Source organism: Acomys russatus, chromosome 27 (assembly GCF_903995435.1).
Source record: "Acomys russatus chromosome 27, mAcoRus1.1, whole genome shotgun sequence".
Lineage (NCBI taxonomy): Eukaryota > Metazoa > Chordata > Mammalia > Rodentia > Muridae > Acomys > Acomys russatus.
The window spans coordinates 35139268-35153489 of record NC_067163.1 but is presented as its reverse complement, the minus strand read 5'-3'; the positions used below and the strand labels follow the sequence as shown (position 1 = coordinate 35153489).

Below are 14222 nucleotides of genomic sequence, written 5' to 3'. Positions count from 1 at the left end.
ATTCTTAGTTATTGCTTTGAATCTATGATTCAGATATAATTGTGTCCTGTTTGTTGTTTGGGGCAACAATATAATAATGCCCCTAAATGCTTTAGTGTATTCTGTTGTCTCACTTAAAAACTAATATATCTGTTTTCTGTATAAGTAGATAATAGCATAGATGATACGGACAAAGAACCCCAATTAATCCAATTTTGTGTACAAACCAGCATAAAAACTGGCTTAAAACAATATATTTTTAAAAAGTGGTTCTCTGGTTAATCTGGTCTGTCCTGAATTCATTTGGTTTTGATGGTGTGTGATCTGAAATGTCCTAACTCATGTATCTGACTGGCTTTGGCTGGAACGCCTTCTTCACGTAGCCTTTCAGCTCTGGTGTACTGTCATGTGGAAGAACAGTGGTCCTCTTCCCCCTCACTAGAGCCATGGCGCTGCAGTCTCAGGTCAGGACTCCATGAGAGCTCAGGCTGATGCTGAAGCACCGAGCTTACATTTGTCCATGTGACCTTGGCCCAAGCAAGTCACATAGTCAAGCTCAGAGACAGTGTGTGGTTGAGCTCAGATGGCATTTCTTGCTGGGAAAATAGCAATATAAAAAGTTTGTCCCAGCACTTGGGAGGCAGTGGCAGGTGGATCGATGTAAGTTCGAGGCCAGCCTGGTCTACAAAGCAAGTCCAGGACAGCCAAGGCTACATAGAGAAACCCGGTCTTGAAAAGGAAAAAAAAAAAATTTGTACTGACACATGAATGAATCCATGCTTAGGTCAGCATTGTCATCCCTCTCTGGTGTAGGGAGGAAAGAGGAGAACAGAAGCAGAGGGAAAGGGAGCCAAGCTTCCATGATGCCTAGCTGTGAACTCTACACTAAGAAATGACAACACAGGAACAGAGTCCAAGATAGTAAGCATCAGCTGAGTGATGGGTTGGCCATAAAGAAAGTCATGATGATACTGAAAGCATTTACATGGGCTTTATGATTCCGAAGACTTTTTCATATGTCTTATCACAGTTGGACACTGCATAGAACTGTGGTAATTCCCCTGCAGGCTTTACAGCAGGCAGGGGAAAACTGAATCCGGGTGAGGTAAGAATGAAAGTTGGCTCAGCCTGATTTTTATTGTAACCTGTGCGGGACCAGGACTTCTTGAGTCTGGCCCCAATCATTTTACTTAGCCATATTTAAGCACAGCACAATTTTGGAAAAAGCATTCAGATAACATTTAACTCAGCCCCACCACATGCACAACAGTTTAAGACATGTTTACGTTGAGATTCTTTACAAAGTACGTCTTCTGGCTTCTTTCACAAAAATGGGTAGTACTGACTCAGAGATGGTGCCCAAAATTTAGTGTCCAGCGAGCTTGACCGGGGTTAACATAAGTCCTGTGGGTGTCAGGATTAGCCTGGCCCTAAGATAACATAGAAGTCACTTAGGCTGTTGTAAAGCACAGGTGACATCACTCATAAGAATGGGCTTTATGGCCTAAAAGCAGTGCGAAGGTTTTAAGGGGAAAGGGTCTGGGACAAATAAGCACAAAAATTCTGGAAGATACGGACAGAGCCTGTCTCATCAGATAGCAAAGGCTCACCAGGCTGTAAAACTCCCACCATTCCTGGAAGGGCAGCTGCACACCTCAGTCCATTGAAGAGGTAAGCTGTGTGCGTCACTTCCTGTCTTCTCCAGTGCGTATCTGTGTGCACAAGGCCTCTTTGCCCTCTACGTAAAACATTCAAGATGCTATTGGTTCCCATTTTGCAATTGATTGAACTGAGATTTCATGGAGTTTCTTTAGTCTCTCCGTGGCCATAAAACTATTAGAGGGAAGAGCTAGGCTCTAAGGGTGTCTGGTGAGCAGCCCTAGTCCTGCTTTATGGTGAGACTTTGTGCACAGAGAAAAGTATAAAGCAAATGAGGACATAAATGTCAGGAAACCAGACATTTTGAAGTTATACAGGTAGAATGTAATCTGAACAAAGAAATTCATATTTGGTTTGTTTAGTAGTGATTGGCAGAAAAGTTTCTGAGGCTGGATTTATTCTCTCCACACTTCTGGACCAATGATGAGGAAGTGGGAAGCGACGCTGAGGCAGATCGAAGAGCGGGCATCTCACTATGAGAGGAAGCCATTGTCCTCCAGGTATAGACCAAGACTGTCCAAGCCAGAGGAACCATCTTCCATTTGGAAGCTATTTTATCGTCAGAATCAAGCTTTTAATTTTGTTAAAAGCTGTAAGGAGGTAATTGCTTTGTCTTTTATAAAATTTTAAGTAACACTTAAAGTAATGTTAAGTAAACAAGTACATTGTTTAAAAAAACGTATTTGCTGTCATTTCATATCAGATTCTGTTCTAAGAAAATGCAGTAGTAATCTTGATAGCACATGGCTTAGAAAAATATCCCTCTGAATTCATTAATCACTAAATTTATTTTAGTGAAATATAATGGCATTTATTTTTTACTTTTATTTTATCTTAAGTGTATTAGTGTCTTATCTACATGCATGTATGTGCACCATATGTATGCAGTGTCCATAGAGTTCAGAAAAATGTTGCAGAGCCTCTTGGAACTGGAGTTACAGATGGTTGACGCTACTAGGAACTGGACCGAGGGCTCCTATAAAAGCAGGAAGTACTCTCAACCATCAAGCCATCTCTCCAGCTAAAGAACGACATTTCTAGTCCCAATTATTTCTAAACTGTGGAATGTGTAACAACATTGGAGTGAGATATGTTGAAGGATGAGCACATTCCCAATAGATTAAGAGGAATCCAGTACCCTCTTCTGACCTCTCTGCTGGGTACCAGGCATACATGTCATACACACACAGACAAGACACTTATACACATCAAATAAATAAATCTAAAAGGGAAATGTAATATTTGTCTTGTTTTTTAATAATATAATTATTCATATTCCAAATTCTGCTATCTTGAGTGGCAAAATTCTTCATGAGTATTTATTATTAGTTACAGCTGAGCTTAATTTGCATGGTGCACATTTTTCAAAAATTATTTTAAATTTTATTTAGACTGTTCACGTATTTGCTTTGGAGTGCAAAGCGGGAAATGGACGGCGTGTTTACCTTGTAACGTCCTATGCTCAACTTTGGTTTTACTATAAGTCCCGGTAAGTAGCAGAGCAGCTCAGTTAGCTGAAGTTGCATTTCCTTTTCTGTTGAAATTAATTCATGCTGAACTGATGTTCACAGGTCTTGGCCACAGGATTGGTTATTTGTCTTAGGGTGCCAACACCATGACCAAAAGCAAGTTGAGGAGAAAAGGGCTTATTCAGCTCACACTTCCACATCAGTGTTCATTATTGGAGGGACAGGAACTCTAGCAGGGCAGGAACCTGGAGATGGGAGCTGATGCAAAGGCCATGGAGGAGTGCTGCTTTCTTTCTAAGATTTATTTATTTATTATCTCTACAGTGCTCTGCCTGCATGTACACCTGTAGGCCAGAAGAGGGCATCATATCACATTATAGATGGTTGGGAGCCACCATGTGGTTGCTGGGAATTAAACCAAGGATCTCTGGAATAGTAGTCAGTGCTCTTAACCTCTGAGCCATCTCTCTAGCCCCAGCCTGCTTTCGTATAGAACCCAGGACCACTAGGCCAGGGGTGGTCCCATCTACAATGGATTGTGTTCTTCCCCATTTTTCACTAAGTAAGAAAATGCCCTGTACGCTTGTCTGCTTACAGTCTCCCTCGTTTCAGATGACTGCAGCTGTCTCAAATTGACACAAAACTAGCCAGCACACTACTCTGTTACTATTAGGACTAAGTTCTAAAGTTCCTCTGTGAAGAAGATGTTTACAGTACTTCAGAAGCTAACTATACATGTGTTTATCTTTCTGGGAGTCACTGATAGAAGTTCCATATTTGACATAATTTTTTGGATTTTTCGAGACAGGGTTTCTTTGTTTAGCCTTGCCTGTCCTGTACTTGCTTTGTAGACCAGGCTGGCCTAGAACTCACAGTGATCTTCCTGCCTCAGCCTCCCGAGGGCTGGGATTAAAGACATGCACCACCACGCCTGGTTGACATAATTTTTTAATAATTATCTTTTTTTCTTTTTGAGATAAGATCTTATTAGGTAGCTCTGGCTAGCCTGGAACTCACTATGTAGACCAGGTTGGCTTTGAACTCTCCTGAGTGCTAAGATTAAAGGTATACAACAGCGTAGTCAATCTTTTAAAGTTTTAAAAAAATTTATTTAATTAGTTTATTGAGAGAGAGGGAGAGAGAGAGAGAGAGAGAGAGAGAGAGAGAAAGGAGAGACATCTTGGGATACCGGTTTGAGAAAACAGAAATAGAGATGTCATACAACATGAAGATATTTGTGAATAAATAGCACTGTAACATTGACCTTACATACCAGTTAATACTTTTCTGAACGTGATTGTTAACATCATTTTGCCAGAAACCCTTTAATTCTGCGAGCCACAGGCTTACTGTTTGTGCGTTGTCTTTGCCTGTTTACTGTGCACGGATAAAGCACAGTGACCACTCTTGTGGAGTACAGAACTAACTCCATGTTGTAGAAGGTCTAAGATTTGTGGGCTGGTAAAGAGGCTCAGTTAGTGAAGGTGTTCTCTGTGCCTGTCTGACACCCCGAGTTCAACCCTTAGAACCCGTGGTGGAAGAAGAGAAGTGACTCCTGCAGGTTGTCGTCTGACTGTCACACCCCCCAGGGCCCTCTCCCCCACCCCCACAAAAAGAAGTTAAAAACAATTTACAGTGTACGATACAAATCCAGTGCTCTTGGATTCTCCAATTTAGAAAAACCCTCTTGCATTGCTATGAAGTTATTCCTGAGAATGCTGTGTGCAAGCTTTACTTTGATTTGGAATTTAACAAACAGGCCAATCCCGGAGCTGATGGGAAAAGGATGGTTGCCTTGCTCATAGAGGTGAGTTCTTCTACGTGCTTCCGTTAGTCACAGACTCTGCTGTGTCGCACACAGGTTCCACGTTTCTCCTACTCTTTCTTGCTGCTCGCTCTTTTGACAACATTATTTCTATGGGTATATAATGAAGCAAAATGAAAATTCAATTAATGCCTATATTTAAAAGTATTACTATATCTAATTTAAAAAACTAAAATAGATGAGTTTCTCCCTCTGAGAGTTTTAGGTTTTCAACTACATTGTAATTCTCTGACTTCAGTATAAATATTTACCTGTGGCAAAAGCCAAGTAAAGTGGATTTCACTCTTAAAATTAAACATTGAGATGAAATTCATGGAAATTTTTAACTAAAAGAAGTATCAGAATTTTTGAACTGGAAATTTGGAAGTTATATCATGGATGAAAAAAAAAAAAATCAAGACCTGAATTGATCAGTATCTACTTGGATCCTGCACATAGGAACTGACCAAACCTAGAATACAAATAGATGCATCTATTTTCATCCAAGAGAAAGAGTGTTAAGCTGATATTTACTTTTTTATTTAGCTGTGTCAATAAAAAGGAATTATATGGACTTATACATGGATGTCTGTTTTTTAAAAACTTAACATTGTTGCTGGGCATGCTGGTGCACGCCTTTAATCCCAGCACTTGGGGGGCAGAGGCAGGTGGATTGCTGTGAGTTCGAGGCCAGCCTGGTCTACAAAGAGAGTACAGGAAAACCAAGGCTACACAGAGAAACCCTGTCTCAAAAAACCAAAAACCAAACAAAAACAAAAAAACTTAACATTATTTTGCATGAATTGTATGAAAATTATAGTGACCATTTGGCCTTAGAGTAGGTTTTAACATTTTTTCTTTTGAATGCTAATCATATGCTTATGTTATATCTAAATTCAAATGTTCTTGCTAAAGGAGGTGTATTAATTTTGTTAGATCTTCATGTATTTGACTTTTAGTTTACTTGAAAAGATATTTGTAACTACTTTCTCCTGGCTTTGAAGCAGAATAAATATATGTAAAATTCTCCTTAATTCTCCAAACTAAACACATTGTATTATTCTTAAAATGACCACTTAACACTCCAAAGTAAACCTAACACCTTGGTGCATTGTAGTTGGTAAGCCGTGTGGGGTTTGCTGGCAGTGTTGGTTGGTTGGGTTTTTGTGTGTGTACTGTCCTCCAGACCTTGACTCTGGAGTGCTATAATTGCAGGAAGGAGCCTCTGGCTTAGTTTTTTACTTTATGTTGGTCATAATTCATCAGTATTGAATTTTTCTGGTATGTGATATAGTTCAACAGTGTAAGATGGGATTTCTTGCATAGATGGGTTACAAAGAACTAGGATTCAGAGGTTCATTGCTACTTAAACATATTGTTACTATTAAACAAAATGCTACAGCATATTAGAAAGCAGAAATATCCCTAAGGCACTAAACACTAGGATGCTCATTTGTAACAGGTTTAATAAATATGTGAAATAGTCATCTAAGTGTTTAATTCTTCCTTCTTAATTCTCTTATCTATATAGACATTGAAGAACTAATTTGTATCAGGAAAATCTGGAGGACATTGTAGAAATCTAACTTCAGAATTCTATATCAGTTTTATTTAACGTGTTTACCATTTGATAGAACAGTTCATATTAGTATTATTAATATGACTGTTTATAAATAATTATACTGAAATCTTAAGTTTCTTTGCATGTAACAACTTTATAATCTAGTAAGTTTTGAGTCTGACAAAGCTTAAATTAAGTTACCTATTTGTTGTTTTTACATTTTGTCTTAATTTGTTTTTTGCGTTTTGACATGCATGTGTCACAGTTTGCATGTGGAGTGAGAGGAGAACCTTCAGGAGTTGGTTCTCTCCTTCTACCATGTAGTTCCTGAGTATCAAACTTAGGTTGCTACACGTGGCACCAGGTGCCTTTACTCAGAGCCATTTTGCTGGCCAAAGCAAGGTCACATATAGCTCAAAACAGCCTCCAACTCACTATGTAGCTATGAAAAACCCTGAACCTCTGATCCTCCTGCCTTTCTCCCAATTAAGTGCTTAAATTACAGGTGTGCACCACCACACCCAACAAATCCGATTAGTTCATATCTTTAAATTAACACACAGTTAATAAATAACTGTTTAATAACAATTGGCTAAACCTTTGGGCTCAACAACTTAACTGATAAGTTTCAGTAAAGCCACTCCCACCAGTTAACGATGAATTCCGGTGCTAATGCATTTTGTCAGTAATGCAGATTGCTTAAGCAATCATGTTTTAAACCCCTGAGTTCTATAGTGTAGTTGCGTAAATACCTATAATTCTGTGTACAGTTTAACTTGGGAAATATAATTTAGGAATGGTTGATTACTAAAACTAAAGAGCCACTAAATTTAGTCTCTGTGGCTTCAAAGCACAGAATTCTATTCAAATGCCAACACTTTTCAGCATCTACTGAGTGTCAGGCTCTGCGGGTAGTCTATAGGGGTGAAATGCTGAGCCAGAGACATGGTTCCTGACTGACTTCATAGACTTCTTAATCTAACAAAGAATGATAAATTAGGATTGACTTAGCTGCCATAGAAAAGAGCCAACATTTAAGCAGCTTAAACAAGGCAGGAGCCATGGCACACCTTTTATTTATTTATTTTTTATTTTCAAGAAGGGTTTCCCTGTGTAGCCTTGGCTGTCCTAGACTCTCTCTGTAGACCAGGCTGGCCTCCAAGTCACAGAGATCCGCCTGCCTCTGCCTCCCAAGTACGGGGATTAAAGGCATATGTCACCACCGCCATAGCACACCGTTAATCTTAGAATTTGGGAGACAGAGGCAGGCAGATCTCTGAGTTTAAAGTTAGCCTGGTTGGGACTACAAAGAGAAACCCTGTCTTGAAAAAAACAAAAACAAAAAACCAGAAAGTATCTCAAACAAGATGGAAACTTATCTATATGATATTCAGTGTGAGTCTATTATATTAAAATCTAAGCTTGTTGCTTTATTTTCCCGAAATTATTGCCTTATTCACATTGTCCATGTTTGTCAACACTGTTTTGTCTATGTTGTAGTTAGCAGAAAATGGGGCAGGCCAGGGCATGCTCCCTGTCCAATACAGGGGAAACAGATCTCGAAATGATATAAGTTGATGTGAGAATACCCCTATGTAAGTACTTCAGGGAGATACCTAGGAGTAATTTGACATAGACGGACAGATCCAGGGAGGCTGCTAAGAAAGAGAGAATTTACTAAAGAGACGTAAGCTCAGATGGTGGAAATCTACTAATATGAAAACATTGGTAGTAGGTATAATTTATTGTATAACTATTAGATATTTAAGTGGTTGGCACAATTTTAGAAATATTTTTGCTAATTCCAAGATATCCTCACACGGTAGTTAGTACTTCATTTTGCAGGCGGGCAAACTGACAACAACAGGGAGAAGTGACTTGTCTTGATGCTCCGCAGGAAGTTACCTGTGTGAGGCACTGTGCTGACCCCTTAATGTTATTCTGCCATTACTCCTTACCATAACTCCAAAATTTTGGTGATATTTCCTATTCCTATCTCACAGCTGAGGAGAGCCAAAGGGCTAGTAAGTAGCAGCGCTCAAACTTAGCATGTCCTAAGCCCAAACCTTGGGCTCCTGAGCCATGTGCTCCGAGGCTGTATTCTCAGAGAGAGTTCAGATTCCAAAGGAATGAGAGATTTTCTAATAACTAACTTATACAATGATTAGAGCTAGAGACGATACCTTCTGAGCTCACTAGTGTTCTGTCAGCTTGACATGAGCCAAGTGGGGAAAGGACTTCAATGGGAAGATGGCCTCTGTGCTCCATTTTCAAGCTGTAATGGTTGATGTGGGTGGGCCCGGCTCACTGTGGAGCATGCTACCTGTGGCTAGGTGGTCCTGGATGGTATAAGAAAGTAGGCTGAGCAAGCTGTGAAGATTAAGCCAATAGCAGCATTTCTCTATGGCCTCTGCCTCAGTTCCTGCCTCCAGGTTCCCACCTTGAGTTCCTGCCTTGGCTTCCCTGGGTGAGGTATTATAAGCTGTAAGCTGAATTAAGCCCTTTCTTCCCTCAGTTGCCTTCGGTTGTGATGTTTTACCACGATAGAAACCCTAAGACAGGCTAGTGCTTTAGGAGGTACTTAAAAGGGAGCTTTTTATTGTGGCTTTAGGGGAGGTTAAATATATAAATTGCTTGATTTTAGGAGTCTTCTTCAGTCCTGAGAGCCTATGAATTTTTTTATTTTTTAAAAAGTGTGTTTGGGTGTGTTTCCAACATGTATGCCTGTGTGTGTTCTCCCAACATGTATGCCTGTGTGTGTTCTCCCAACATGTATGCCTGTGTATCATATCTGAGCCTGGTGCCTACAGAGGCCAGAAGAGGGAATTTGATTTCCTGGAACTGGAGTTACATATGGTTGTGAGCTACCATGTAGGTGCTGAAAATAAAACCTGGGTTCTCTGAAAGAGTAACAAGTGATTTAACTACTTAGCTATGTCTCCAGTTCTAAGAGAATTTTTAATTATTATTTTTAGAATTTTACATGGATGGATGTTTCTTCCTGTATGCATGCTTGTGTATCAGATGCATTCCTGTTGCCCAGAAGACAGAAGAGTTCCTGGAATGGAGTTACACATGGTTGTGAGCTGCTCTGTGGGTGCTGGAATTCAAACCAGGACTTCTGGGAGAGTAGGCCCCTATTTAGCCATCTCTCCAGCCCCACCCAATAATTATGTTAATTTTAAGTCATGTGCTTAAACTTATAAGTAAATTAGTAAGGTTGCTATATTGTAAATGTTCTGATGATAACATATTCAATTTGTAACAAAGTATTTGTATTGGTGATAGAGAAATCTAAACTCAAAACCACAAATTACTTATATATGCTCTTGTTTTTAGCATGTTTGTAAAGCACTTGAGGAGTTATACAGTGTTCATTGCTCAGCTCAAGAGGTTTTCAATTTGGATTCTAGCACTGAAGAAAAGTTTAGCCGACACCTAATATTTCAGCTCCAGGATGTGGCATTTAGAGATAACATTCATGTTGGTGAGTACCTTTTACAAGATCCTAGTTATACTAAAAATTATATTTTCCTTCTTCTCTTGAAATTTTCTAGCCTTTATGGTTGCTTGCCTATTCTAAAAAGATGGAGTGAGTTCATGATTTTCCTTAGCTCTTGACCTGTCTTTCTATTCTGGGTAGTTTAACCTCCTGAGGATATCAGTGGTATTGGTGCCTCTTACCATACACGTGGGAATGACCTTGCATATCCTGATACTGGTTTCTGTTTCAACAGGATTTATGTCAGTTTTCTAGATAGGTCATGAGAGGCCTTATCTGTGATGTCTAATATCAGTATTTCTAACCTTTGCTTCAGCCTTAAATTAGCCTTAGTTTGAGGGCTTGGGCCCTAGGTCAAGAAGGGCTTATTGTCCTAGGAAGAACTTCAGAACTGCAATGACATCAGGATATGTAAACCTGAAAGTATAAGCAGAATATTTGCTGTAGGACAAGTAAAGGTCTGGGGATAAAATGAAATCAGTCCAGAAAAGATGCAAATAGACCAACTAGGAATGCCTAAATCTAAGGTCTAAAGAAAAAGCCAGAATCCTACGTACTCATCAAAGCAGTAGGCTTAAAGAGTGTTGGCTACTCAGGTGCCTGTGATTTGGTCTCTGCCCCTTAGGGGAGAGGCTCTGTGGGAACACAGAGGAAAGGGATGCAGGCTATCCAGATGGGACCTGATAGGCTGTGATCAGATGGGGATGGGAGGGGCTTACAATCAGGATGTAATATGAATAAATAATAATAATAATGAGGAAAAAAAGAAAAATGAGGAAGAAATACTTAGGGATTTTAAGAAACAGACAAAAAAAGTGTTGGCTCACATTCTTGTAACAGGCAGCGCATTTCGGAGCTACAAGTGGCTTGTGACTTCCCAGCCACCTAGATAAAAGGAGTGATCACAGTCCCTGAAGGCCTGGCATAGAACTCTGAAGCCAAGTGCTGGGATAGAGAAGTCAGGGCCACAGTGAGCGGGGGCTGTGCTCCTTATTTCCCCACTTAGCTTTCTGTCTCCTCCTCTCTTCCCTTACATGGTGGTAATTACAGGCTCGATGCTTGAGCCTTCATTCACTCTATCCTCATTCTTCTGATCATCCACTAGCATGGCTTAGATTAATCCAGATTGTTCTAGACATTCCCCACCAGTATTTCTACTCGGACATTTCAACTCAACATGTCCTTCCCAAGCTCCTTATCTTTGCCTAAGAACTTGCTCTGTCTCCTGTGTCCTCTTGTCAGTGAGTGGTATCAGTCATCACTGTCACATGTACATGTTGGTGTGGTCTTCAACCTCCATAGATTGTCAGCTAGCAAGAGTGTGTGATTGTAGCACTGTGTGCCTCAAGCTGTTCAGTGGTCATTCTTTGCCGTCAGGGAAAGTGTACTCACTTTAACTTGCCCAGTGGCATCACTGTGCTCTACCCTTACCTCTCCACTCCATCCTTAGCTTAGTGTCCACCACCGCACATTTCTCTAGTTCTTGGGCCTTTTTACTTCTTGTTGCTTTCTGAACTCCGGTTCACGTGGTCTGTTAAGATTCTGAGCATCTCAGGTCATCTGAGAAGCTGTTCTGTCACTCTAACCTTAAGATTTAAAAGGCTAGTATTCCTCTGGATTGTAGTATCCTGCGTCATTGTGTGACAGCATTTACCACTTCGTATGATGGTTTCCTGTTTTCTTATAGCTATTCTATCAAGTGTGCTTGTGCATGCATGGATATAAACGTGTGTGTGTGTGTGTGTGTGTGTGTGTGATGTAAACGTGTCAACATGTGTGCCGGTACACTCACCCTTGTGGGCACATCTAGAGGCCAGAGGTAACATGACAATGTCTTCCTCAATTACTTTCCCACCTTATTGTTTTAAGATAGAATCTCTTCTTAACCCAAAGATTGCCATTTCAACTAGGCTGGCTCTCCCCAGCACCAGAGTTACAGATGCCGCAGCCATGACTGTCCTTTTCCACTTGGTTTCTTAGGATCTGAACTTAGGACCTCAGGCTGTTATTGCAGATATGTTACACATGGAGCCATCTGCCCAATTCTGCCTAATCAATCTTTCTTCCTTTCCTTCCTTCCTTTCTTTTGGTTTTTGTTTTTGTTTGTTTGTTTGTTTGTTTGTTTGTTTTGAGACAGGGTTTCTCTGTGTAGCCTTGTCTGTCCTGGAACTCACTCTGTAGACCAGGCTGGCCCCAAACTCACAGAGCTACTGCCTCTGCCTCCCAAGTTCTGGGATTAAAGGTGTGTGCCATCACTACCCAACCAGTATTGCTATTAACAATATTTAGAATATTAACAATAATAAATAGAAGGGGGCATTTAATAACTATTTGCTGAATGAGTGCACAGATGATAAGCAGAGTATAAAAACAGAGCCCTGAGGAATGCCTTTCTTTGATTCCTGTGTGGACCTCACAGGCTGCTCTCTGACTGCTCACAGTAAGGCTGAACGCTGAGAGTCCAGCAGAGGAGAAAAGACGGCTGCTAGTAACTAGCAGTCTCAGCTACAGACACCTTCTAAAAGAAGACCACTTTTGTTTTGAAACTGGGTAGAATTTCATCATTCAGATGAGAGAAAGAAAGCCTTTACTGTCACAGAGTGTAGCCACAGTAAGAAAGATACCTTGTCATTGCAAGGCTGTTTGTCCAGCTAGAATGCACATTCAGGGGATGCAAACTAGTTTACATTTCCCCCTCATCTCTCCTTCCTTTGTGCTCCCCCTGATGACACTTCAAGTTCCTGTTACTAGCCTTGCAGAAAGAGGAACTGGATCAAATGGAAGAGAGTAGAGAACTTTATCTGTACTGTACTCTCCTACCACAGGTCACGGAAGTGAAGGACACAGCACGGTGGTGTGCTGGGAGCCAGTGTGCTAACTAATCCTCAGGCTGGTTGACTGCCATCATACTCCTGCCTGCTAGCTCCCTTCCAAGGGTCAAAGGCCTAGCCGCCTCAGTGCTGCCCACGCAGCCATACTTGCAGTCCAGGTCTCACTGCTGTTGTTATCTGGGCCGGGTAGATAGAATTTGAGGTTTCCAGGAAAGTCAGCTTTATTAATTTGTGTTTATATTGTTTCATATTCTTTTGATATTACTGTATCTTGTTAACCAGTGTTACTTGGCTACCTTCATTACAGAAATAATCGTATCTATATGTTACTGCCAGGACCAAATGCTTTCGCTTTCATCTTAATGTTTTAATGCTTATTTATTTACTTATTATGGTGTGTGTGTGTGTCTGTGTGTGTCTGTCTGTCTCAGTGTCTGAATCTATGCCACCTGAGGGCAGGTGCCTTTGAAGCCAAAAGGTGTCAGATCTCCAGAAGCTGCAGGCAACAGCAGTTGTGAGCTGTCTGACACAGGTCCGGAGAACTGAATTCTGGTCCTCTGGGAGAGCAGGAACCACTCTCAATTGCTGAGCCTTCTTTCCAGCCCACGTTGTATTTGTTTTCAGACAAAGTCTTGCTATGTAGTCCTAGCTGACCTCAAACTGTCTCCTGATTCTGTTTCCTGAGAGCTGGAATAACATGCATGTGGCACTACATTTAGTTAGAATTTCTTTTAAAATTGCTAAACATATTACAGTCGTGATGATCCAGGCCTATAGTCTTAGAATTAGGGAGGCTGAGGCAGGACGATCACAAGTTCAAGGGCTGCATAGCAAGACTCTGCCTCAAAACAGCAAAACAAAAATTATATTTGTTTCTTTGCATAGGAAAGTCTTATTTAGAAAAAGAAGACTTTGATTATAAACGATGTGTGTCTTATGACTTAAATGTATATAGATAGATGATAGGGGGCTGGAGAGATGGCTCAGTGGTTAAGAGCACTGTCTGTTCTTCCAGAGGACCTGAGTTCAATTCCCAGCAACCACATGGTTGCTTACAACCATTTATAATGGGATTTAATGTCCTCTTCTGTTATACATGCAAAAAGAACACTCAGATAAATATTTTTTAAAAACTTTAAAAAAAGAGATAGATGATAGAGGAGATGATAGAAAGTCTTTCTGCTTTATAAAGTGATAAGCCCAAATTTGTAATTATATAAGAGTTTTCCTTATTATTTTGTTATACCAAAGTGAGGGTTCTTGGGCATGTGGCAGCTAAAGGAGAGAGGATGAGCTCATCAGACTTTGCCAGGCTGCTGACTCTACAGGGGTGTGGCCGCCTCTCGGTGTGCTGTCGCTGTCTCAGCATTGTGCCCTCATGTGGATGCCTCAGCCTTCAGCCATCAACTAGACCTTG

The 14222-nt window shown here is 40.6% G+C and overlaps 1 protein-coding gene across 1 annotated transcript in view; it reads left to right on the top strand.

The window, feature by feature from the left end:
- Positions 1–1475: 1475 nt before the first annotated feature.
- Positions 1476–14222, top strand: part of Primpol (primase and DNA directed polymerase) — a 30079-nt gene continuing 17332 nt past the window's right edge. Inside the window, exons 1-4 of the mRNA XM_051169658.1 lie at positions 1476–2238; positions 3030–3127; positions 4785–4914; positions 9812–9959. Of these exons, the coding sequence (XP_051025615.1) occupies positions 2059–2238; positions 3030–3127; positions 4785–4914; positions 9812–9959 (556 nt within the window). The 5' untranslated portion in view covers positions 1476–2058. The remainder of the gene's footprint in view (positions 2239–3029; positions 3128–4784; positions 4915–9811; positions 9960–14222) is intronic.